The sequence below is a fragment of the Mya arenaria genome, chromosome 10 (genome assembly GCF_026914265.1).
Source record: "Mya arenaria isolate MELC-2E11 chromosome 10, ASM2691426v1".
In the NCBI taxonomy this organism is placed as follows: domain Eukaryota; kingdom Metazoa; phylum Mollusca; class Bivalvia; order Myida; family Myidae; genus Mya; species Mya arenaria.
In genome coordinates this window covers 20597126-20624942 of record NC_069131.1, presented here as the reverse complement: position 1 = coordinate 20624942, position 27817 = coordinate 20597126, and the positions used below count along the sequence as shown (strand labels likewise).

Here is a 27817-nt window from a genome sequence, read left to right as displayed (position 1 = left end):
GCTAAAGTAAAAATAAGCTCCAGGAAATTATAGTTTAGTGTAGCCTTTCATGCTTTTCTTTCCTTTCATTTGAAAAGCACTGCCCTACGGACAAAGTTATGAATTCACAATTTTATTTCAAAGATATTGTGTTTTGAGTGAAATCAAATGAAAACAAGTGGATTTGATAGGTATTTTAATTATTGCTCATTGAGTGTTAACATTTTATTCCATGACAGTAATTCTTAAATAACGCTTACAAGGTTAATTCAGTGTTTGTTTACATTGACAGCAACAGTTCACGGTTGGGTGAACATCTGACATAGGCTAAAACAGCCATTATTTTTCCCATTTTGTAGTGTAGTGGCGTAGTAGTAAGACACTTGATTGTCAGCCCAGGGTCACAGGTTAGATCCCCCTTAAATTTAAAAATGCCATTTTTCTGGAGACCTTCCCTGCCATTTTTCATAGTGGCTTCCCAGGAGCCTAGTCCAAATAATTGTACGTTGGCGGATTTTTTTTAGATTTTTGATATGGCAAATCCTTCACGTACAAATTGTTTAGTATCAAAAGTGGGTAGTTGTTCCGATCAGGATTCCGGGTTAAAGCATATAGCGTCTATAAAATATCATAAAAACAAGAAATATTACCAGATAATGTTATTTTATATTAGTTCCGTACACAAAAAAATAAATATCCAACTTATAATTATGAGTTTGACGGCTTTTTTTCATTTCATTCTGTCAAAACATAACGATATATACATGAAGGGCACCTGCAAGGCTTTAGGGCACAGTTTTAAATCGCTCGGAACATTTCGGCCATGGCCGAGTTGTTACGATTGTATAACGAGGTCTATCTCGAAGCTTTGTCGGAGGAGGCCGAGCTATTACGATTGTATCGAGTTGTTCCCCTTCGCATAATTGTTGTCTGTGTCAGTTAGCTTTCGTTTAATTGGAAAGGTAAACAACTTGTTTTAATGCACTAAATGCTTGTTTAGTGCAAAATAACATTTCACTTACATGGTAAAATATGAATATAACTCTTTATGATCAATTTCAACCATAAAATACTTCACTTAAAACAATTTCAATATTTTTAAAACACCCCCGTTTTTTGCACATTCCCGTTTAGACGTTAGGGATTGGAAGAATCCCGTATAACACGTCTATTATTTTAGACTACCCAGGAGCCTAGTCTAAAATAATAGACGTGTTATACGGGATTCTTCCAATCCCTAACGTCTAAACGGGAATGTGCCAAAAACGGGGGTGTTTTAAAAATATTGAAATTGTTTTAAATGAAGTATTTTATGGTTGAAATTGATCAAAAAGAGTTATATTAATATTTTACAATGTAAGTGAAACGTTATTTTGCACTAAACAAGCATTTAATGCATTAAAACAAGTTGTTTACCTTTCGAATAAAACGAAAGTTGACTGACACAGAAAACAATTATGCGAAGGGGAACAACTCGATACAATCGTAATAACTCGGCCTCCTCCGACAAAGCTTCGAGATAGACCTCGTTACACAACCGTAACAACTCGGCCATGGCCGAAATGTTCCGAGCGATTTAAAACTGTGCCCTGAAGCGTTGCAGGTGCCCTTCATGTATATATCGTTATGTTTTGACAGAATGAAATGAAGAAAAGCCGTCAAACTCATAATTATAAGTTGGATATTTATTTTTTGTGTACGGAACTAATATAAAATAACATTATCTGGCAATATTTCTTGTTTTTATGATATTTTATAGACGCTATATGCTTTAACCCGGAATCCTGATCGGAACAACTACCCACTTTTGATACTAAACAATTTGTACGTGAAGGATTTGCCATATCAAAAATCTAAAAAAAATCCGTCAACGTGCAATTATTTGGACTACCCAGGAGCCATGATTCCAGGTTTTTTTTATATCAGCCCAGGGGGAGTTTTATGCAGCAAAATTAAGCGCAATTTTGAGGTTTATAATATAAGACTAAATACAAAAATCTGAATGAGTATTTACTTAAATGTATTTATTGCTCTATTATACATACATGTATATATATAAGATAAGAATAAATAACATTCATTAATTGTACAGTAGAAACTCACTAAACCGGACAAGGTCCCGACTGGGCAAAATTTCCGGTTTAGTGAGGATTCCGGTTTAGTGAAGATTTGATGTACGGAGTAAGTTTACTCAAAATATTAACCGAGTTGACCTTTAAAGGGAAGTTAAAAACTGGAATAAAATGAAAACTTAGGGACAGTTCAATTATTCGACGTTTAGACGGAGGTTGAGACATGATTAAAGCACATGCAAAAGTGATAAACATAATTAAACATTTCTGCGTTTTTATAATCATATTTTTTTCCAAGTCTTAAAATAAAACAACTCGCGAAAATGACCACTTCATCACCAATCAAAGTATGTTTGATAGTTAAAATTAACGCACGGCTCTAATTTGATTTAATCATAGAAGTTTTTAGATAAAACAACCCTCCAAAATGATCACTTAATAATGTTTCAATCAATTTTCTTTTCACAAGTTTGATTATCGTGCGGCAGTCAATCCACAGCACAATCATCATTATCGATTATCGAGTTAACACAACATCACAGGTGCAATACTTAATGACGCACCGGCTGTCAAAACAAAGTGACACGCGATTCCCGAATTCCTAATACACAAAATCATTTTGACATGTTGGAACAAAAATATGTCCGATCTTGTGAGGTAAAATTACGTTGACAAAGTCTAACAAATTTTCTCGATTTTTTTGTCCGGTATTCGGGGTTCCGGTTTTGTAGGGATTTTTTTACATTGAAAATAGAAGGGGAAAACCAGGACTTTGAAAAAAGTCCGGTATCCTGAGGATTCCGGTTTTGTGGAGTTTTGGTTTAGTGAGTTTCTACTGTTCTATCAATATTTACACCTCAACTTCCATTCCTTAAATGAACTGCCATTCAGCAGTTGCAAATACTTACCGATGAACATAACATCTTCGGACAATGTTATATGGCATATAAATATATCTCTATAGGACAAATACAACTTTGTTATTCAGGTATGACTTCATCTCTTGAAATGCTGTAACGATAGAAACAATATGTCTTGGCACTTAATACCCCACAACCAGACAAGAACTACTCTATCACTGGGGCGGAAGCCAACAGATAGTCCAATGGTGTCAGAACTTATTTAAATTAAGAGATGAAAACATGTTTGTCTATATGAACAACATTATACAACACTTAAGTGCATTAGTGTAGCCCAGTTGAAATTCTGATAGTTTAAGGGAGACAATTCATGCAGAACTCGGAACTCATAACTGCATATAGAAATAAAAGCAGTTATGGAGATCTTGCTTGAAGGTGACGAGTCTCAAGCTGAGCAACTTAATTTACAGTAACACATACATGCCATATTTTCTGGAGACCATTCAGGGGGATTTGTTCAAAAGGCTGAAAATTCAGGGGGATTTTGGTTGTATTCAGGGGCGCATTTTTTTAGCAGGTCTAAGTTGGCGAAATTTTAAAGTATTTTTAGACGCTAGTATGAAAAAATGTATTCGCATATGGTTTGCTTTGAAAACTTCTTAACTTTTTCATTATACAGAATTATTTTATGTCATGATTTTTCATATTTTTATGATACACTGTCATGTCATACTGTAATGCACTTGCAGAACAAAATATGTCATTGGAAAAATATGTTTTCGAGACAATTAAATTAAATTTACCTTCCTCCAAAGTCTTTAAAAAAATTGTGCTTAATTCCATCAGCTTTGATGACTTTCAGACAATAAGAGGATAGAATAAATATTATTAGTTTCTTCCTTCCAAAAGAGTAATATTTCTTTGCCTTAATTACTACAAATTAATTGATCACTTGTTGTAAAAGTTTCCTTTTGGAGAGTTTCACTCACATACTGTGGTTTCACTTTGTCATTATTGCCTGATGTAAAATTTCAAAAAAAAAAAAATTTTTTTTTTTTTTTTTTTTAAATTCCGGGGGATTTTTATCTCCCGCCTGGAGACCGGGGGATGGATCGAAATTCCGGGGGATTTTTTCCCGCGCCGGGGGATATGGCATGTATGGTAACATTAATTTTATTCTGGTTCTGACCAAACCTGTTTTTAAGAATTGTCACAGAAGAAAAAGTAAATAGTAAGTTTTTTTATTATGAATGCAAGAACTTAAACTTCGTTATATATATGTTACTTGTTTATCATTGCAATGAAAATATATATATATGTAAAATAAATTGGATACAATGTACCCGGAACTGGTATACATCCATAAAGCATCTTATGTCAATACATTTCTAACTTATTTCACTTTCCTAATTTAAGTATCTCATTGATTATATGATATTTAAGTTTAATAATTTCTGAAATACATTATTATGTCTCCCCCTCTCTGGGGGAGACATATTGTTTTTGCCCTGTCCGTCAGTCCGGTAGTCTGTCAGTCCGTCAGTCCGTCCGTACGTCACACTTCGTTTCCGATCGATAACTGGAAAACCGCATGACCTAGGATCACCAAACTTGGTAGGGAGGTTGGTCGTGAGGTGTAGAGGATCCCTATTGTTTTTGGGGTCACTAGGTCAAAGGTCAAGGTCGCGGCGACCCCCAATATAAAAAACATTTCTGCTCAAAATCTTGAGAACGGTTTGACCTAGGTTCACCAAACTTGGTAGGGAGGTTGGTCATGAGGTGTAGAAGATCCCTATTGTTTTTGGGGTCACTAGGTCAAAGGTCAAGGTCGCGGCGACCCCCAATGTAAAAAACATTTCCGCTCAATATCTTGAGAATGGTTTGACCTAGGTTCACCAAACTTGGTAGGGAGGTTGATCATGAGGTTTAGAAAACTCCTATATTTTGGGGGGTCACAAGGTCAAAGGTCAACGTCGCTGTGACCTCTAATGTAAAAAAATATTTCCGTGCAATATCAGGAGAATGCTTTGATCTAGGTTCACCAAACTTTGAAGTGAGGTTGGTCATGATGTCTAGATGATCCCAATTGTTTTGGGGGTAACAAGGTCAATAGTCAAGGTCGTGGTGACCTTCCATGTAAAAATCATTTGCGTGTAATATCTTTATGTCTCCCCCATTCATGGGGAGACATATTGTTTTTGCCCTGTCCGTCAGTCAGTCCATCAGTCTGTCAGTCAGTCAGTCAGTACGTCACACTTCGTTTCCGCCCAATAACTATAGAACTCTTAGACCCAGGAACTTCATACTTGGTATGCTAGTTGGTCATGACTAGTAGATGACCCCTATTGAATTTGGGGTCACTAGGTCAAAGATCAGGGTCAACGTGACCTTGAGGTGAAGAAACGGTTTCCACTCAATAACTAAAGATCCTTTGGGTCCAGGAACTTCATACTTGGTATGCTAGTTGTTCATGACTATTAGATGACTCCTATTGATTTTGAGATCAAAAGGTCAAAGGTCAAGGTTACCTTCAGGTAAAAAATGTTAGTGACCTTAAGCTTAAAAATGGTTTCTGCTCAATAACTAAAGAAAGCTTGTACCCAGGAACTTCATAGTTGTTCATGACTAGTAGATGACTCCTATTGATTTTGAGATCAGTAGGTCAATGACTCCTATTGATTTTGAGATCAAAAGGTCAAAGGTCAAGGTTACCTTCAGGTAAAAAATGTTAGTGACCTTAAGCTTAAAAATGGTTTCTGCTCAATAACTAAAGAAAGCTTGTACCCAGGAACTTCATAGTTGTTCATGACTAGTAGATGACTCCTATTGATTTTGAGATCAGTAGGTCAATGGTCAAGGTCACCGTGACCTTGAGGTGAAGAAACTGTTTCCGCTCAATAACTAGAGAACGCTTGCAACCAGGAATTTCATACTTGGTATGCTAGTTGGTCATGACTAGAAGATGACCCATATTGATTTTGAGATCACTAGGTCAAAGGTCAAGGTTGCCATGACCTTGAAGTGAAGAAAAAGTTTCCGCTCAATAACTAAAGATCCTTTGGTTTCAGGAACTTCATACTTGGTAAGCTAGTTGTTAATGACTAGAAGATGACCCCTATTGATTTTGAGATCAAAAGGTCAAAGGTCAAGGTTACCTTCAGGTAAAAAATGATACGTTGGCGGTGACCTTAAGCTTAAAAATGGTTTCTGCTCAATAACTTAAGAACGCTTGTACCCAGGAACTTCATTCTTGGTACGCTAGTCGGTCATGACTAGTAGATGACCCCTATTGATTTTGAGATCAGTAGGTCAAAGGTCAAGGTTGCCATGACCTTGAGTTGAAGAAATGGTTACCGCTCAGTAACTAAAGAACACTTGCACCCAAGAACTTAATACTTGGTATGCAAGTTGGTTATGTAGATGATCCCTATTGATGTTGTGATCAGTAGGTAAAAGGTCATGGTCACGATGACTGTGAGCTGAAAAATGGTTTCCGATCAATAATTGAATAACGCTTGCGCCCAGGAACTTCATACAATGCAAACTTCGTTTACATTTTCCATGATTAATCAACAACACTTTCTTCTCTTCACTATTTAATATAATCGAATAAACCAAACTTCACTGTTGGTTTGTCTCCAGTCCAAAGTTACAAATTTTATGTCCATCATTTATTTTTTCTCAGCTACGACCACACAATAGGGGAGACAAGCGCTTTTTCAAAAAAGCAATCTCTAGTTTACATTGACCTTTAAGGTCCTTATTGAAAAAACAACACCATATTTTAATGCTAAAAAAGGCTTTTACATTTCCCTTATTTTGACTATGAAAACTTTCCCAAAATGTTAAGGGTCTTTTTCCCAAAATGGACAGAAAAAAACCTGTATGAATATTGCCCAGTGGACTCCTACTGTTGCTCCTGCTTTGCTGACTCTTCAGAAAGCATACAACCTAGTGTTGTGCTGATGATGGATTATAATTGACAATTGATCGGAAAGGCCTACATCGGCAACAATCGATAGTGAAATTTGAACAATCTATTATGCACCAGTCAATTGTAACCACGTCCCCCCAGGTCCGGGAATAGCGGGGACTTTGACTTTTGGTCCAGCCAACCCCGGCTGAAATCCCCGTCCTGCGGGGATGAACAGATGGTAAAATCCCTGCCAAATGACCCTACACCCCAGGGACCCTAGGTAAGGCCCATTCCCCGCTATATTTAAAGCAAAGACAAAACCACTGCATTTTCCTGGCACTACGGGGCCACCTGAAAGATAAAAACACAGCCCATTCCCCGGCTATCCCCCGGGACCTTGGTGGGCCGTGGTTACATTTGACTGGTACATTATAGAAACATTAAGGGACGTAACCGCTACTGACTAATTAACTTATTTCTGGTTAATGCTAGTTTATGTTGAAATGTTAAGGTCTTGCTATGTTAAGTTATGTACTCATATTCTTATCAAGTCAATAAGTCACTACAGTACCTTATTACAAATTTTCTTAATTTAACTGCTAAAGGTCTGGTTCTCAACTTCTCATGTTTGTGGTTTAAAAAGGATTTTTAAAACATGTTACCGTTTACTTCTAATCATGTAAGAATTAAGTTTTCTCAGGTTTCTAAAAGAAACTGTTCTTGTAAAACATATAGAATATTCAAATGCTTGTTGTACTTGTTACTGACTAATTATTTAAAAGAAATTTGTTATCTTTCTTTGTGTTTATTTTACACATGTATACAATACTAAATGTAAGACAATAATTAGAGCCTGTGGTCTCATGTTCAGTGATAGTAACTTGTAAACACTAAAAGAGAGTCGCTTTCTAAATAAATAATGTCATTTATATAAAGAAATCTGCAAACAATATTGTAAGGGAACATTGGTGCTTATAACTGGTGCATGCACTGTATCTGTTAACCTTAAATATGATGAGGAAAGATAATCAAATAATAATTAATTTGATTAATAATCGATCATTAATCGGTTTCATAAACCGATTATCGATAGTAATTTTTCTGTCCGATTCCCAACACTTATACAACCCCATTTGAATAAGAAGAGTGTACTTTTATGGTTATCCTGATCACATTGTTTTGATAATAAATGTTTATATTTTTCAGGGTTTCCTGAATGTCACATTTATTAAACGAGATGAGCACATAAAGATCACTTTGTTGCATGGATCGTTACCTCTTAAGGCAATGGCTGGCTCAGATTCTGTCACAACTGTGTATGTAGGAAATTTAAAGACCAGTGCAAGAATTATAGAGCTAAAATCAAATCTACTGAGGTTGATAAGTAAACTGTTGAAGGTTTCCATAACTTCAAGTGATATCAGCATTGTAAATGGATCCAAACGGTACGCTATTATTGACGTGCACAATGAGCAGAATGTGGAATTTATACTTCAAAACTTGGCGGATCATGCAGACAGACGTAAATTAAACTTCAATTTCGAGACTATAGTTCAACCTGATAACTACCTCCATGTTGATACCCTGAAATCTCAAGATGAGAAGCAAGCAAGGGATGATTTCGAAAATGCCAAAAATCCTCTACGTCCATTTCAAAAACCTCACCTGCATGTCCGAAAAAGACCGGACTATGGTAGAGTTATACCGCTTAAGTCAATGACCCCAGGCCACACTGGGCGGAGTTCAAGACAAAGTTCAGACACTCAGCGCAGCAGGAACCCACCGTCAGAGCCTCCGACAGATCTAGATGTGACGCTGGATGATTATCCGGTTGACAGAGACAGGAGCCCTCATGGAAAGAATGTCGGGGAAGCTATTAACAGAGAGATCAACATGGTTCCATTGGATGACTCAACTCTGAAGGTATGACTTTGTATAAGTGATTTTTTAAAAGAAAAAAAATATCAATACAATTGTTTATGACTTATTATACACATGATGTATGAAGAGAAATAACCTAAATCAGGGTGAAAGATTGAAATTCCCGGGTCCCCCACTCACACAGGGTTATGGCATGTACTTGGAGGATTATTGTTTGTTTCAGTGTAAGATTGTAATATATTTCAACAAGTGAGCATCAAAAGATATATTTTAGAAGTTAAATGTTTACTTTTGGTGTTCAGGAGGTGAAATATATTGCTATCTTACACTGAAACAAACAATTTTTCGTTTTAGTATATTACAAATGTATGCCTAAAATCAGAGTACACTCTGCCAATTTGTGTGGGCATGTAACATCATTTCTAAAATGACATTGTTGAAATTGTGTCACAGCCCTGTGCATGATGACATTTGATTTGGAACTGAGAGCTGCGGCTTAAACTTCAAAACAGTGAAAAATATGAATTTGATAATTTCACTGTTTCAAAGAGTGATTTTGGTTTTTATTTCTGAAAATCTCTATAAACCACCAAGGCATTTAATAAAGGTAGATGATCTTTTCAAAAGTTTTACATGTATCAATATTAAAATCAATTATCTTTGCTTATAGGATGACAGTGATGACTCAGGAACGCAGGTCGACCTTGTACACAATCGGACGATATCATCCATACATGGGGAGGGAGACGATGAACAATCAGAAAACTCAGAGTATGAGGATCCACCTGGATCCGTTATCGACCTGCGACACGTGAGCCGGGCATCAATGAAGGGGAAGATAACTCCCAGGATTCATAGACGTGTCCAGAAACAGTCAGGTAGATGATGTAATGTTTTTATGTTAAAATAAATTTTTAGAAACTTTTTTGAAATTAAGATATTTTACACTTTTTTATGGACAACTTCGTTACAACAACTAGCAGGAATTCATTTGAAAGCTTCTTACGCTTTTAGGCAATATGGTTAAAAAATGATTAACAATAGAGGTCTAATTTGAACTTTTGAAGATGTTCTAGATCTTAGTAACAAGCATTTTGTTAATTTTCACACAAAGTAATAGTTTCGATTTCTGACCCTAAAGAAAGTGTTCAAACCACTTTTAACTGAATGTTATTTAATGTTACAGCGCGTGAAACGTCTTCAGTGAGCAGAAAAGATTTCTTTGCTTTCCTGGATGCTCAAATAGGTAGCGTTTTAGTGCTATTTATATGATATTAAAAATGGAGTTTACTATAAATTATATATGTTTCATTATGGAAATTATAGACTGGTTAGAACTTTGCAAGAAATGAAAAATGTAAGACAATTATTTACAGCAATACTATCAAATAAAAATTGAAGTGATTTCCAAGCTTATGTTTTAGACTTGTATTTTCTCCATACCATTAGAATGATAGTATTAAAATTATTCTACCCTTTTCTTCATTTATTACATATAGTTTTTATTATTTACATATTGTTATTGTTGCTTAGAAAGAATACATTAACAACTTAAGCTTAATATAGCTTAAAGTTTAAAATTATTTACCTAAGTATGCAAATTCTCTTCTACAGCTGGAAATGATACCGGTCATTCAAAGACCCATGATGGGAATACACATGTGGATGAAGAGTCTGGTACCCCGTACTATAAGGTATGTTACATGCCCTCAATTAGGCTACAGATTGATTATCTTTATATATAAGTCCTGATTAACTTAAGAGTTCTGGGATATTATTCAATATTATTCTTATCCTTATTTTTAGATATGCTTAAGTGCTTCCATTCAGTTTATAGTCGGGTGATTATATCCCCACCACAGTGTCACTTCTTATTACAAGAAGATGGTGTGATGGGGGTATGAATCACATCCAGTGATAGCTCTAGTTTTGACATTCCAATCAAAACACCCAGATACTACTCTTAAAATCAAGTTAGATCTAAGTTGGTTATTGAATACAGCACCAGGAATAAAATTATTTGTCCTGATTTAATTGATTGGTCTGAATTATATTAATTGGTCTGGATTTAATCAATATCATCGGGTGAGTGGATATCCATTTTTTTTTAATAAAAAAAGCAATTTGGTATATTATAACTAGCATTTAGCTCATTGGACAAAAAGTTTTTTATCTAAATAATTTTTTTTGGCATATGAAATTTTAAAATGGTATCCTTGTGTAGCGAAAGAACTGTTTTGTCTCTTTTTCCTTTTTTTTTGGTCGCGCAAAAAGTAACAGGATTGTTTTGTTTTTCAGCCAGGGGAGGTTGTATACAACCATGATCTCAGTAAGGAATTTAAGGCGTATTTAGATGGGAAATACACACTCAAGAAGATACACGACCACGTGGCACGGTGTGTGTGCGGCTTCATGAACTCACGGGAGAGAGGCATGTTGCTCATCGGTGTAGATCGGCGAGGTAGGCTATCTTATCAAAGGCCAAAGAAAAGATTGTTACTCTCATCTGGATTTAAGAAAAAAAATGGAAATGCAGGGTTTATTTTTAGCTCTTATTATGTTGTAAGAAAAAAGTGAGGTATAAACTATTGGCTTTATGACATGGAATAAAGATTTCCTATGATTTGACCTAGTGACCTAGTTTATACCTGAAGTGACCTATATTCACAAATATTCAAGACAACATGTAGACAAGTACTCTGACAAAGTTTCATTAGAATTGGATTAAAACTATTGACTATAACATGGAATAAAAACTTCCTAAGATTTGACCTATAACTCTGGCTTAAAAAATTGTCAAATTATGTCCCTTGTTTGAATGAGAAAGAAGTAGATGAGCATTTGCTCTGTAGGAACTGTTGTTGAAATGAATGTAATACATCTTAACTTGGGCTGTTTTGTCAAATGGAATGCTCTTTATATCTGCTTTCCAGGCCATGTAGTTGGAATAGACTGTGATACAAAACAAGAGGAACGATATCGCCGCCATTTTCTTGAAGCAATAAAGGAGATTTTTCCTCCAGTATTTGGTGAAGAGTATTCCATACACTTTGCACCGCTCCTCGAGGAAAATGGACGCCAACATCGTAAGTTTGTTTAAACCATATCTAATGTTTTAATATAATTGAATGAAGCACATTTTATTCAGTTTTATTCTTTGCAATAAAATCTTGTTTTCATAATTGTGTATTTATATATATATAAATATTTGTGTCAAATGTTCATAAAAATAAACATCAAATTTTTTCTTTTATTAATTCACTATTTTTCCTTCTGATCAAATATTACAAATATATCGTTTATAAATTTAATGAAAATACATATGCATGTACATTATAGTTATTATTTGGCACTCGTATCAACGATCTGACGATCAGACGAACACTTTATCAAGCTGGTAAATCGAAAAAGTAATAATTTATTTCAAATCAAATATATAAAAAAAAAACTGAATCAAACTTTTTTCATTTGGTTAAATAGACGCAGCTTATTTGGATTAAGAAACAACAAGACTTTCAATTTAGTATGCGATCTCAATGTTGAACTGATATTCGTGATTGGCTGATATTTGCTTGTAAGGTTGTTGATTTTATGGCCCCTGTACGTATTATGAGGACCTTTCTTTCTGTGATTATTAAGATTTCTTTCAAATAATATAAAGAACAGAATGCTAAACAGAATTAGCACAGGTGACTAGTAGAGAACTGAGTGTGTGTATTATATGAACCAAAACTGTCTCATGAAGACAAGCTTATTTTAAACTATAAATATATTCTAGTAAAGAGTTTGTTTTTTTATCTCTGAATCAGATTAGTTGACCAGTTAAAACTAAAACAATGAAGTCAATTGTTTTAAAGGTCTTTTGATGATTAACAAAACGGTAATAAAAAGATGAAAACTTACTGTACTTGTACCTTAGGTCAATAGATAAAATTTGTTTTATGTTTTTAAAAGGTAAGTTATATTGCACTGTTTCCAAAATCCGAGGGTCATGACAGTTAAAAGTTTTTAGATGACATCCAAAATAAAAACTGCAAGCATTTATCCCTCCCAAATATTATCATTTGAGTTTCAGATGTAAGATTGCATGTTCAATGACTTAAATTCAATACATTGACATCTTTTCTATGTTATTTTTTCTCTTAATGTACTCACATTTAGGAAGAGTTAGCAGTGTGGTAAGAAATGCTATATTAATAACCTTTAGATTTCTTGCTTTAACTATGTTATATTCCCCCATAGCATGTGGTTTTGTTGAATATATAATTCCTTGTCATTTTGTTTTTTGTTTGTCTGTCTGTTTGTTTGAAAGTCTACATGTATATCGTTTGGTGTTTGCATTCCAATGCTTGTGCTTGTCTTCATCATTGTCACAATTGTCATCATCAGCATCATTGTCATCACTGCCATAACTGTCTGTCTGTCACCATAAACATCATTGTCACGATTGTCATTACTGCCATCAGTGTCATCACTGCCATTACTGCCACCATAAACATTATTGTCACGATTTTCATTACTGCCATCACTGCCATCATTATTATTGTCATCACTGCCATTACTGTCACCATAAACATCATTGTCACGATTGTCATTACTGCCATCCATGTCATTATTAATATCATTGTCACGATTGTTGTTACTGTCCTCATTAACATCATGGTCAAGATTGTCATCATTGTCATTACTGCTGTCATTGTCATCATAAGCATTGTTGTTGCCATTGTCATCATTAACATCATTGTCATTGTCATCACTTATATCATTGTTGTCATTGTCATCAGTAACATCATTGTTGTCCTAATGTCATCATAAATATCATTGTTGTCATTGTCATCATTTAAACCATTTTTGTCATTGTCATCATAAACATCATTGTTGTCATTGTCATCATTTAAACCATTGTTGTCATTGTCATCATAAACATCATTGTTGTCATTGTCATCATAAACATCATTGTTGTCATTGTCATCATAAACATCATTGTTGTCATTGTCATCATAAACATCATTGTTGTCATTTTCATCAATAACATCATTTTATTCATTGATCATTGTTGTCATTGTCATCATAAACACCATTTTTGTCATTGTCATCATAAACATCATTGGTGTCATTGTCATCATTAACATCATTGTTGTCATTGTCATCATTAACATCATTGTTGTCATTGTCATCAGTAACATCATTGTTGTCTATTAACATCATTGTTGTCATTGTCATCATTTAAACCATTGTTGTCATTGTCATCAGTAACATCATTGTTGTCATTGTCATCATAAACATCATTGTTGTCATTGTCATTATTAACATCATTGTTGTCATTGTCATTATTAACATCATTGTTGTCATTGATATCTTCAGTTTTCATCTTGCCATCATAAAAATCATCATAGTCATGTTTGTAACATTTATCAGCAGCAGCAACAACAGCATAAGCATCACCATAATTATCACCATAATCATCATTAGCATAAGCATAAGCATCACTTTTATCATCATCAGCATAAGCATCACCATTCTCATCATCAGCAGGAGCAGCAGCAGCCACATAAGTATGGTCATTATCCTTGTCATGGGCAACACTACTATAGGGTTGGCCTAAGGCGGTATAATAAGTAGGCTCAATTTTGTAGGCTTAATTCTGTAGATTATCATCGTCTTACAATGGTTTTTAATTAGGATTGATTTAATAAAAGTTCTTCTTTCATAAATATAACTAAGTTTTATTAAAGTTAATGACATTTGTATAGTTTTGCAGCACCCTGATGTATATGATTTTAGAATTCATATTTATAGATGCTACTAATGTTTTATTGTTTAATTTAACAATTACTTTAACATAATCTCACTAATATTTTTTGATCTGTTTCAGTTAAAGTATTAACATCAAATGCTAATGTAAAATTAATGGGAAAGTAAATGTGTTCTATATATTACCAGTACTTAAATAGATGAACTTCAATAGAACCTGTCAAAACAAATCTTGCACTTTAACTTGAATGGGTCTCTCTCATATATTGGCACAAAAATGTATGAAATCAACATTAAAGGCTATACACTGTATGATGAAATAGCGAAAAAAAAAATGGCGAAAACTGGCATATACTTGATATTGATGTGTACAATGCAATTAAACTAACTAACTGCAGTATATTTATAATATTTTTTGTAGTGTTTTCGTATTTTTCCATTAAAAAAGATTACTGGGTATGTATACCTAGTAAAATTCATTCTTATGCGTCCCTTTAAAACACTTAAATGAGGTTCATATATTTAACTGTTTTCTTTAAGAATAATTTATATATATATATATAATATAGACAATGATGTATGGTACTGGCTTCTAGTTACTCTGTTTTACTACAACTTTTGATATAATATTTGCATTCGGCCTGAAAAAACTTTACCCCCAAAAAGATGATATTTGCCCATCTGTGAGAGAGCCCTGTGAATGTGAAAACAACTTTGGAACTATACATGTAGTTATACTTTCAGTTAATATCATGTAAAGTTTAAGAAACATTTAAAGAAATGATAATTATGGTAGAATTTACGAAGATCTTAATTTACAGAATTGGCTATAAGTTGCATTAAGCATGTATATACATGTACACAACATTTTAAAAGACAATTCCATTCATTTAAAAATAATTTTTTAGTAATATGTTCCTGAGTCAAGATAGAAACACATTGCTATTATTATTTATAACCATCTGTTTTTTATTCTACGAGTTTAAAAGTCATGTACTTAATAAAACACACCACCATAATATCCATCTTAATTTTGATAAAACTTTAGAACAGTCTTTAACTGAATATACAACATAAGTCTTTCTTGCAGCAAGCCTGAAGGTGATAGAGATCCGAGTGTTTCCCCCCGAGTCTCAGGAGCTCCTTTACGAGTGCAGTGAGGGCGTGTTTGTTAGGAGAAATGGGAGCCTAACAGGGCCAATCAAAGCAAGCCACATACAGGAGTGGATCAAGCAGGTAAAAAAGGAGATATGCGCTACATGAAGTGCATCATTCTAACAGGGTTAGAGGATTTAGTGCACCATATAGTGTTACAGTCAAACCTGAATTAAGTGGCCACCTTTGGGAAGGGGTCAAAGTGGCTGGTTGAGACAGGTGGCCACTTAATCCAGGTTGGATATGTCAGTCAATTAAGCTATATGTAGAGAGGGGGTGAATGTGTAAAAAGAAATGGAATCTGATGGGGCCCATACGACCCAGCCTCATTCAGGAGAGGATCAAGCAGGTCAGGAGATATTACCTGAAGTGCTACAAGATCAATCTACACATAGCTGGGTAAAGGATTCAGTTCACCAAACTGTGTAATGTGTAGAATGGGTGTGTAATTAGGAATCTGATGGGGCCTATAAAACCCACCCTCATTCAGGAGTGGTTCAAGGAGGTTAGGTGATATCACCTTAAGTGCTTGAATGTACATTTAGCCAGGTAAACCATTTAGTGCAACAAACATTGTTATGTGTAAAGACGGGGTGTTCAAGCTGAAAAACGGGACTCTGACCAATATCTGACTCTTAAACCCAGACTCTTTCTTCGGTGAATGAAACATGTTAGGAGAAATTAGTAAATAAAAAGTTGGCGGTTTACCCAGATATTAGATATTAATTTGTGTACAAATTGGTGAGTGGGTGCCAGTGTCTTTAAACATGAAAAGGAGCCCAACCAAGCCCATTAAATCCAGCCAGGAGAGGATCAAACATGGTAGAAAATTACTGGATAGGGTAGGGATTGAGTGCACTCCACCGTGTAATGTATAGAGACTAGAGAGGGCACGTTTGTTAGGATCAAGGAATTCTGACCAGGGCTAACAAGCACTGCAGCCAAATTAATACTGGAGCGGACCTGAAATGTTGGGAAGAATAAAATAAGATTATAGAAGCAATTGTAAGTCAGCAAATTTGCTTTTGAAATGACTAATACAGGAAACACTGTTAACTATAGTATAGTATAGTGCGCTAAATTGGAAAATGATTTTTTATTTGTGGATTCAAGTGTTTAAGTATCTACAAATGTGAGAATTTATCATGAAGTTTTTGTTGCATTTTCTCAATTGATATCAAACATTAAAGAGATGCATTTATTTTAAGAGATAAGAAACTCAACAAAAGATATGAAATATAAATATATATTTGACATTTATTATGGAAAAGAAATTATTTCACTTACTTATTTTTTATGACAAGTTGGTAAATACATGTACTCCAATTTTAATTGGATTAATCAATACAATATATCAAGTATTATACATGTATCATCAGTAGCTGTATCGTTTTAGTTGAAATTGTAACATTCTCTGCCTCAACTCTTGCAGAAGCACATGGAAACGTTTGACCGCTACGAGTCGAAGGAGCAGTTTCTTAAGAATGAGAACGAGAAGAAAGATGACATGATCCGACGGCAGGCCGACACCATCATGGCACAGAGGAGCCAAATTGAGAGTCAGAAACAGGTACACAATAGCAGAGACATGCCAGTGTTGGCTGGCTCTTGCATTATTTCTAGTATAAGCTCAGTCTTAGCTGGAATGAGATTGTAAGTAGGATGGTTGAAAGTAAAATAAATCCTCAAAATTTAAAGATACCAAAGAAACAAAATTAGGAAAGAAAAAAAATCCTGGTGCCGGTAGTCTCCAATTCGCATCCTTGTTTTGGTTGTTGTCTACAAGACATTTAACCATAATTGGCAGTATGAGTTGGAGGTGGTGAGCAATTTTTTGTGGGAAGGGGAATATCTGTCTTAGAAATTAGACTTTTGGAGGAACAAGCCAGGGCCTGTATAATTCATAAAACATCTTAAGTAATTTCCTAAATGAAGTATTTAACTAATGCTTGGCATGACAAACAATTTAACAAGCCCTGCTTTATAAAATCCAGAATTTGAGCAAGCCCGGAAAGTGTTTTAGCAGTGCAGGGCTTGCGGGCTTGTGCTAATTTCGACCACTGGCATATAATTATACATATTGTAAATGTATCATCATCAAAACAGTTTTCAACCAATCCTCTTTTAAAGCTGCACTCTCACAGATTAGACGTTTTGACAACTTTTCTATTTTTTGTCTTGGAACGAGCCAATAATTGCGATAATCCATGGAAACCAGTTATATAAGACTGCTGACAAAAAATTAGAGTTCAGATTTTTATATTTGTTCAAAAATTGGTGTTTTAATATGGTTTTCTGGAAAAGTTTGTGCAAGTCATTTAAAGCAAATGCAAATATATGTGTACATCAATTTTTTCTTTTAGTACATGAACATTTCAGGTTGATTGGGCAAGGGTTGAATATTAATCAAAATTTTGTACTTTGTATAATGAGTAGATGCACAAACTGTATTTTGTCCTTTCAGGTAATAGAAGGAGGCAAGTCATGTACAATTTTGTGATGAAAAGGATGAAACACTACTGTCCAATGAAACTACTGGAAACAAGCTGTGATAGTGTAGTCGTAGCGGCCACAGTTTGCATGAAAGAACATGAACTTGAGTAATAGGAATATCAAATAATAAGATGACCAAAATAACTCAGGCAGTACTTTTGTGTCGTTGACATTTATCAAAGTATCATACCTACATGTTGGTACACATAAGGTGCAGTTGGCAGTAATTTTAAATGTTGATGCCTGGCAACACCACACTATCATTTGAAAGGTTATTCTGTACTGATACTAATCATGTTACATATATGACCAAAAGAATATTATAGATAAGGTAAATGCAATTTTGTGATTTATTTCAACTGGAATTTAACATGAAATTACCAATTTTAAAATCTTAAAAGGGCCAAAACACTTTTAATGAGATGTTTATCTTGGTATGAATATTCTTGTTTCTCTACTCATGAAACTACTTTGAATGACACCTACATAATGTTAGGTAGATGGGCATCCTAAATTATTATATTTGTACATAAAGATACCCTAACATCCCCATAATTTGCTGCTTATGACTAATTTGATATGTGTTTATGTATATCTATCTATTCATCATGGGTGGATTGTATTATTTATTTCAACATTTACTCAACACAGCATAATATCAATATTTAATGTGCATTAAGTCTGATCATGCATTCAGTCTGATCATGCATTCAGTATGTTCATGCGTTCAGTCTGATCAGGCATTCAGTCTGATCATGCATTCAGTATGTGCATGCATTCAGTATGTTCATGCATTCAATCTGATTATGCATTCAGTATGTGCATGCATTAAGTATGTTCATGCATTCAATCTGATCATGCATTCAGTATGTGCATGCATTAAGTATGTTCATGCATTCAATCTGATCATGCATTCAGTATGTGCATGCATTCAGTCTGATTATTTATTATAATGTGACTTCACAAATGTGAATCATTTTTTGTGTAAAAAGCATAAAAGTTATACATATAAATCCATTTTTTTAATTGTTGAGATTTTTGTTTTATGTATTTTATCTTATGCATCTGTTTTAAGCTAGTTGGATGATACCATTGATGATACTTGTATAGTTGACATTTTAGCTGGTCTGTTTTTGGAAGAAAAGGGCCAAGGACTATTGTGAAAGCCTTTGGTTCGAGATAGCGACTTAGCGTTTAATATTTCCAATTCTACAAAGTTTCTACCAAGGATTTTTTTTGTGGCTATAAAAATTGCTTTAATTACTTACAATCATTTTTTTTTGTTGCATGCAAAGCTTATGTGATTTATTTTGTACCGGGTATTTGTTTTTGTTAGATTTACCTATATATTGTTATAAATATTTACATATATACAAAATATGACAAATGTACAATGTAGCCATTGTGTTAATTCTTTTGTGCCAATATCTGCTATTCAAACATGTTTTGTAATAAAAGTGTTGATTTTGTTTAAAGTTGAGTTTTGATGGTATATGACCAACCCTTCTTGATGCTGATTTGTTTTCTTTGAAGTATATCACTACATATGCTAATAAGATGACAGTTTTGTAGAATGAAAAAATAGGTCACAAGGTCAAATATGAAAGTAACATTGTTTTTAATGAGAGGTAAGACATGTTTTAAATGAAATGAATTCAAGGTCAAGAATGAATATGTGTTATTTCGGGCTAGTAAGTTTATAATTTTAGTCAAACATAAAAACACAGTGTTATTGGTCCCCTACTGGTCTCACCCCCAGGAGACTGTAGGTTTAACCTCCGTCTTTCAGGAAAACTGGACACTCACAAACTATGCAAGCTAAGTTAATGAAACTTGGTATATGGATTGAGGACCGTTAGGTTATTATGCATAAGGTGCTAATAACAATTATGGTTGCTATGGCAACGAAAACTAAACAATTCCACTCGTTTGGACTGGGTCCTACAATAACTTTATGAGAATGAAACTTGGTATGTTATTAGAACGCGGTTAGGCGTGTCCTGTTTTATTCTGACAATGTTAAACAATGGAAAAATACGAATAACCTGAAATTCATCTTCGGTATCTCTTAATTTACAACATAAACCGATTATGATTTCAAACGATAAACACGATTTCTTTTAACTCGTCCCGCTAGAATGCTGAGCAAAAAGTATATGTCTACAAAATAACATTTACGCGAAATTCTCGTCAAGTATCACTAATCTCGAAAGCATAACTAAATGTTTTTGTATGGCTGTGCAACCACAGCTGAAGTGAAAGATGATTGAATTATGGACGGGAGACCTTTTGTCGATATTTGAGCGTGTCTGGTCATTGACAATGGTATTTGCAACTTTAACAGTACAAATTGCTATGTGCTTATCTCGGGATTCGAACACGCGGCAATTAGCTTAGCAGGCGGTCACTCTACCTCGTCGCTATAAAAGCTACATGTAGTTCGACAGCAAGGCCGTGTGAGGTGAACTAGACCACTGACACTACATCCTTCCTCTCACCTTTTTTACCGAAACGTTGCCCCCTTAACCTGGGTGCACTGACCTGTACACGTTCCGTTACCGCCCATTACACACAGGCGCTACCAAATTACGTTCGAAACCATTCAATAGAGCACCGACCGCATGTGTAGCTACAAAACACAATAAAAAATAAACGTCATTAGGAGTGGTTTTGAATTTCAATATTTTGTCCTCCGAATGAGCATTATAAAAGGTTTTACTTTGGCGTCAGCTAAATATTGTCGGACCACCATGATTATTGGTGACACGTGCGAGCGTGACAAATCTCGCCTGCTACATTTCCAAGTATCTTTCATCCACACAATAATGACACACGCTGGTAGTTCATATGGTTATGATTACATTGGTTTGCACACCTAAGAATATATAATGTATATATGTAAGAATATATTAAATATCTCATCTGGCGTTCCCCATGCACGTTGACTCATGCGCAAAAACGCAGTCTCCAGTCTTTTATTGTATAGTTTATTAAAACTCAAGTATATTTTTATGGAAATGTTTACTGACTATGACCAGCAATACAAGGAACAAATAATACTAGCAATTCAAATGAGATCAATGAACGCAATGATTGAAGAAACAAGCTATCAAGCCAAGAAGAAAAAAGAACATAATCATACAATTGAAATGAAAAAAAATACAAATAAACCTCACAATGCATACATATGATATGTTTTGATATCAGCATTCAGACATGATAAAAATAAACATGAGCAAACAATTTTATGGAATGCAAAGCCAAACCTGAACCACATGACAATATATTTGATCTACGTCTATAAAAAGACAGAACACAACTATATCATCTTGAACAGTATGTTCAAACTCCTTCACGTTCTATAGGATTGGAAATGGACAAAACAATTCGTTTAAAATGTGAAAAAAATAAATATTTGTTACATTTGATCTTTTTAGGTACGGACTTACACAATCTGTTCAACTGAGTATCTGCAAGCTGCTGTTTGATGTTTGTTTATAAAAAGTAATAAAATATATGTAACTCAATTTTAACAAAGGTTGAATGAAAAACGTTGTGATAATAAAATATTTCAGATAGGCCCTTTTGCCTATTTGAGAAATAGTTGGCGCATTTCTTTGATTTTTTTTACAAGCAAATCTTTATTGACAGTATCCATGTAAAATGTGACTGAACAGAGTACTTTATAATCCATTCTAGGATATTGAACACACTTTTGATTTTTTATGTTGTGATTCAATTATGGCACGAAGTTTCTGGATTTCTTCTAAGGTCTGTTTTGACCCCTGAAAAAATGAAGAGAAACAATGCTGTCTATTATAGTGATTGAAAAAATGCATATTACATTTGTACTATCTTTTAAACGTTTACTTACGAAAAAGTTAACATCAATAAACCACATGTTATTTTAAAATAATCTCTATCTTCTTGATTGCATTGTACTAGTTGTCGACGGCACATTAACGTACGCTGATTGGACGCTAATAAGACGGTATACTGTTAATGCTTCGCTTAATGTTAAACATTTCTCTTACACAATTTGAAAACCAGACTATTTTCGAACTGATGGTTGGAAACAAAACAGTTTTCTTTTTTTAGCGTAAAGTGAAACCGTTTGGCGTTCATACATCGTGAAGTATAACAACTCCATTATACCAACCTCTGCTCCTCGGACCTCTACAGTCTCCTCACGTTGCTGTTTTAACCTTTCTATTACTTCTTGTTGTTCACTAGTTTTGGCAAGCAGTTCACGTTTTTCTCTTTCAAGCGATTCTTCCGTCTGTTTGTGTCTATTTTCCATTTCTCGCATTTTTCTGTCAAACTCATTGTCTTTTTGTTTGTTTCTCTGTTCTAGGTTGCTGACATCATTTTTCAGCCGATCCATCTCAGTTAGATGTTTCTAATACGGTACGGAAATAGGTTAGTACTATCCAGTACTATCAAAATCTGTTACAGTAATACTGATTTCTAAATGATCTTAATAATTGTATCGAATGTGAGTTAATCGTAAATGCGAAATGAGAAAATGAAAAAATTATATCTTTCTTTATAAAGGAAATTTTGCCCTTCTATTTAATGCCGCAAGCGCCCTTACTCTTTGATAGAAGTTGTGTATATCCTGGGCGTTCAAAGTTTGCACTCCGCCGTCTCTTCTCATAAAGGTGCCTTGAAGTGTGCTGTAGAGCTGACCATTCGTGTTAACACTTTTCCCGTGGACCATGATACATATCACAACGAAGTACCATCCTGATCTAAACCCTTCTGTAAACGTCCATTTAAGGAAACAGTGAAAAGATTTGCACCCGAATAAACATTAGTATAACATCTATAAAACAATCTGAGCAAACTATTGCATCGTATTGTGGTTGTCATGGTAACATTTTGATTGCCATTTAAAACTTCAATCATAATTTTACAAGAATTTTGTCACCAGTTCAATAATATGTTATTTTGTGTAAGATATATAACTACAAATTTATAAAGACATAAAAAACATGTGTTGTTTCATTTCTTTATCTAAAAAATATGCCACTTTTTGACACTTTCATCGATAAATTGATCGACTCCTGTGCTTCTTTAAATTGTCATAACAACAAAAGTACTTAAGATTTTGACCTCAAATTTTCGCCAAATTGTTTCTAATGATGTACTCTATAAATAACTACCAAAAAGAGCAAATGTCATTTTTGCACCTTTGTATCCCTTTTTACAGGCATTGACACATATATTATATGTTGCATAACTCTATATAACATGTAAACGACCACAATACTAGCTGCTCGCTCAAATGCCTCAACACATAGAAACAAGTATTCACATGTATATATTTGAGATTTACCCGCTATATATCCGTTTTGATCTGCTACGGGTGTAAAGTCGACAGAGTAGTCGTTCGGAAATATAGTCGGCTTTATATCTTTGATCGCATCATCAATTTGAAGTCTAAGACGATCCTCTTGTGTTTGGTTTAATTGGTAGCCTGTCACGTATCCTTCAAAATAACCAACATTTTTATGCATGTTAATAATCAGAATGCTCAAACATTGAAAGAAACATGCGCTTTCTGTTTCATGAATCTTTGAAAAACACTGAACCAATTATTGTCTTGTTGTTTCATTGTATTTTAAACACCAATACTTGGAAAAAAACACCCATCCCCTTACTGAAAGCCTTTCATACCACGGTAGGTGTAATTAGAGGGTTAACATCTATCAGAAGTAAGGCGGCTGAATGTCAGTCTCAATTTAAATGCATTTTTCATGTTAGAATTACCTCCATCATTGACTCCTAAGAATAGTCTTCCGTTTTCATGACTGTTGACAAATGCCGAAACGTATTTCGCCACGTTGGCACGAAATTCGTTTTGGATAAACCCTGGACCTTCTTTGAACTCTGTGCTACGATCCTCCGACCCTATGTGTTCTCCATGCCTGATAAACAGAAATAATTGACTTGAAAAGTTATCGATGTATTTGTAAACAGTCATCAACGGAATGAATTCGAATACCCATTAAAGTGGGATGCATAAGATACTCGTGGGCATCCGACGTACTTACAACTAAAAAAGGTATATCCCCAATTTAGATGTAAAATATCAACGAATCTTTTCAAAATAACCCAAAATGCCCTGTTTTACAAATCACTCATGATCAACAGGAATCCTTGATTATCCTTTTAAATTAATTAAGGGGAAGTGGTGTAAAGTGCATTGGCGAACAGTTTCGCTCAATAAAGCACCATGCCAAAACCAGCAGTCATTGAGCGTACCAATTATATTTTCAGCTTCAAATTGTTGGAATTAGCATTGTGTCCGGCCAAGATTTGGTTGAAAACAATAACAACTCTAAAGAACATTGAATTAATTACCTAAACAGTAATTGCGAAGAAGGTTGCGCCCGTGCCGGTCCAGCCATTGGAGGCTGCTGATGATTCTGAACCCAGTTTCGGTTCTTATTATTTCGTCTGCCCATTTCTCATCCACTTCCATGAACAGCCGAACGTTTTCTTGTTTTAGCTTATTACTACAGTTCCGACAGCACACAATTACATAACATAAACATCTTAAATCCTTTGCGTTTGACGTGTGCCACTTAATTACGCCCACTGAAACTGTGACACTGATGTTATTTAATTTAAAAGACTATTAATATCTTTATTAATTCCAATGATTGTTTTGAAGCATACTGTATAGTGATTTATAGATATTTAGATACGTGAAACCTCTTCAAAATTCATAACATAACGTCCTTGCACCAATTATAATGTGTTATCTGTAAAACAGACATAAGTTGTCAATGTAAACAATCTACTTTCGATTTGAAGTTTACAAAAATGCGATGCCCTATTACACGTTTAAGGCTGCACTATACTGAGTTGAGCTATGGTATCGTTTTTAACGATTTGTAAATACACGTTAACCACGATAATAAATAATTTGTTGATGCAAGCAGGAATGTTTGTGAGATCTGTTTAATGTTTTATCTCATGTAGTGAATTTTCTTTTATTTGATACAACAATAAAAACCTCTGAATTTAACAAACGTTATTTAATAAGCGTACCAACAGAAAATAAGTGCTATTTCATTTTGTTATTTCAATATATATGCAAAAAGCTACAGAAACATGCTCAGTAGCAAAAAGTTTAAACATAAACCCGGTTTAGTGGCAATGGGCAACGCCAAAGACATAGAATATATATTCACAGACAAGAAACAGTACCGCCTTGGAACGGTCAGTAAAATGTAAATTTACTGGGGGTTTAAACCAGTTTATGTGCACAAACCTCACTCTTATCCCAACAATTCTTAATAAAGATAAAACGCAAAAGATAAATCTTATCAAAGTATGCATTAACTTGAGGAAACTTATCAATACAACAAATAATAATAATAAACGAAAAGGTAAACCCCAAGTACTTCAATGATTAGAGATCCCAACTCTATCTGCAGACGGAGTGAAACAATTCAGAGCACCTAATGCAAATACTTTTCAAAGATACGATGCAGTCATCGTTAAAAACCAAAAACATCACACACAGTCTGCCTTAAAAGGTTTAAAACTGTGTGATCATAGAGTTTCATAATAAAAAGCATCATTGTACTAAGTTTATCAGCCTAAATTTGGAATACATAGTTAGTGCATAAGCTCGAATATATGTTACGCTTGCGATATTTCAAATATAATATAATGCAATTCTGGTGATAAGTGATAATTATTTTAAACCATTTAAATGCACTAGAAATGTATCTGTGGCTCGAAATAAAATTGCACGTTGCTATATATACATATGCATATGCAAAAACAGAAACAGTTTTTTCATTGAATTTACGTCATTGAGAGGCGTGACGATTGAAATGCTTTTTAAAACTGTAAAATAAATAATTGCTCAAAACTACTGTACTTTCATAGCATATTTACAAAACTCAGTGCTTCAAACTGACCAAGTTAGTTTTAAGTTGTCATTACGCTTCATATTATTCGATGCAATATTGTACTTTCTCAATTGTAGTTTGTTGCAAATGTTTCAAATTTATTAATTAGTTTTCCCCTATTTTTTTTATTTGAAATAAATATCAAAGATGAAAGTTTACAAAAAAAAGTTGGGGTTAGAATAAATTTCATTCAAAAAACTTTCACCGCAATGTAAGACATCCATTTCGCTGAAATACCAATATTATTAAAACTATTACTAGACTATACACATTTTAGCGCAAGATAAAGCAAATAGTACATACATTTCTAGTAAAAAGAAAGGCAAAAAAACAACATCATTAATTTGTGCTCAAAAGCGTACGTTATCATTTTGTAAAAGTATTTCTACACTATGAATATTTTTTGTGGAAAAACATTCAAGACAACCCAATCATCATTGTCTTGTGGTTTTGTTGTGGTTGCTTCTATTATACGAAATATACTTGCATTTTTGTAACAGGAAATTAATTGATTTCACTATCTTTCACTATTTTATTGGATATCGTTCTTTTTTAAAATTGTACCATCACGACAACACAACATTTGCTGAGAATGTTGGCACATAAACATATTTATACGGGTATTGTCGACAGATCCCCCCCCCCCAAAAAAAAAAAATAAAATAAAATATTTCTTTCTTTTTAAAAAAAATAAATGAATACAAATGAAAAGCTAATGTTTAGGTTGTTTTTTCAAAACTAAATTGAATATGAATTTGTAAACATTTCAATGTTTAGCATTCTTAATCCAATGTTACAATGTGGAAGGCCCTTAACTGGTATTTATTGAATATGATGTCTTGTAGATTGACTCATCCGTGCTTGTCCGTGTTGTTAATGTTGTTCAGTTCTAACATACAGCTCAATGATGATTATATAAACAATGATTAAAAACAAACGAATATACATTTTATTTATCAAAATGTTCAATAAATATGACAAGCAATACTTGGAAAAGCAATACTGGGGAATGCACTATTGGTAATTGAAATGAGATCAATAAATTAACAATCTATCAAAACAAGAATCAATTTAGATACAAATACAGGACTAAAATGATTTCTTTTTTCAAATGGACATTGTAATGCATATATTTGATAATTTTTATATCAGCATACATACACTACAAAATAAACAAGATGCAATGCGAAACCACAGCAATTTAAAACCTATTTTGCTTAACGTCTATAAAAAAGCTGAACCTTCTTCAACGTTTTATAGGGTCGGACAGCGAAACATTTATTTCGTTTAAATGTAAACAAAATGCGTGTTACGATGAATTATTTTAGGCATGGATGTTTAACTTAGTAACTGGGAGTTGCTGTTTGGTGTTTGTATATAAAAATAATATAAAATAACTAAATGTCAACAAGTTTAACAAAGATCGTTACCTTCTTAAACAGAGTTTAACAAATAAAATAAAACGTATGCAGACAATCCTTGTAAGGCATACATATGATGTGTCTGGATATCAGCATACAAACATAACACTACTAAAATGAGCAAGCAATTTGATAAATTGCAAAGCGAAACTACTGCAGTAAAAAAACTTTGTTCTTAAACGTCTATACAAGATAAAACACACTTTGTTCTTAAAATGTCTTTACAAGATAAAACACACTTTGTTCTTAAAATAAAACACACTTTGTTCTTAAAACGTCTTTACAAGGTAAAACACACTTTGTTCTTAAAACGTCTATACAAGATAAAACACACTTTGTTCTTAAAACGTCTTTA

At 33.9% G+C, this 27817-nt stretch overlaps 2 protein-coding genes across 6 annotated transcripts; one reads left to right on the top strand and one right to left on the bottom strand.

The window, feature by feature from the left end:
• Positions 1-76: 76 nt before the first annotated feature.
• LOC128206970 (uncharacterized) lies at positions 77-19579 on the top strand. Of its 5 annotated transcripts, none has more exons than XM_052909728.1 (10): positions 77-170; positions 8034-8750; positions 9379-9586; positions 9895-9954; positions 10323-10402; positions 11007-11169; positions 11642-11794; positions 15553-15698; positions 17050-17187; positions 18082-19579. In XM_052909728.1, the coding sequence occupies exons 2-10, from the start codon at positions 8115-8117 to the stop codon at positions 18115-18117; spliced, it is 1620 nt and encodes a 539-aa protein (XP_052765688.1). In that variant the 5' UTR covers positions 77-170; positions 8034-8114; the 3' UTR covers positions 18118-19579. The 5 variants fall into 5 exon arrangements, with proteins under 5 accessions (XP_052765688.1, XP_052765692.1, XP_052765690.1 ...); XM_052909729.1 differs by lacking the exon at positions 77-170 and adding an exon at positions 289-386; XM_052909732.1 differs by lacking the exons at positions 17050-17187; positions 18082-19579 and adding an exon at positions 12870-12886 and having other exon boundaries at positions 15553-15686.
• A 1499-nt stretch (positions 19580-21078) lies between these two features.
• On the bottom strand, positions 21079-24918 carry LOC128206451 (schlafen-like protein 1). The gene is made up of 6 exons (XM_052908876.1): positions 24477-24918; positions 23883-24040; positions 23449-23601; positions 22705-22871; positions 22270-22509; positions 21079-21895 (listed from the first exon to the last, which is right to left on the bottom strand). Exons 1-6 carry the CDS (start codon positions 24578-24580, stop codon positions 21806-21808), a joined length of 912 nt encoding a protein of 303 aa, XP_052764836.1. The 5' UTR covers positions 24581-24918; the 3' UTR covers positions 21079-21805.
• Positions 24919-27817: the final 2899 nt, after the last annotated feature.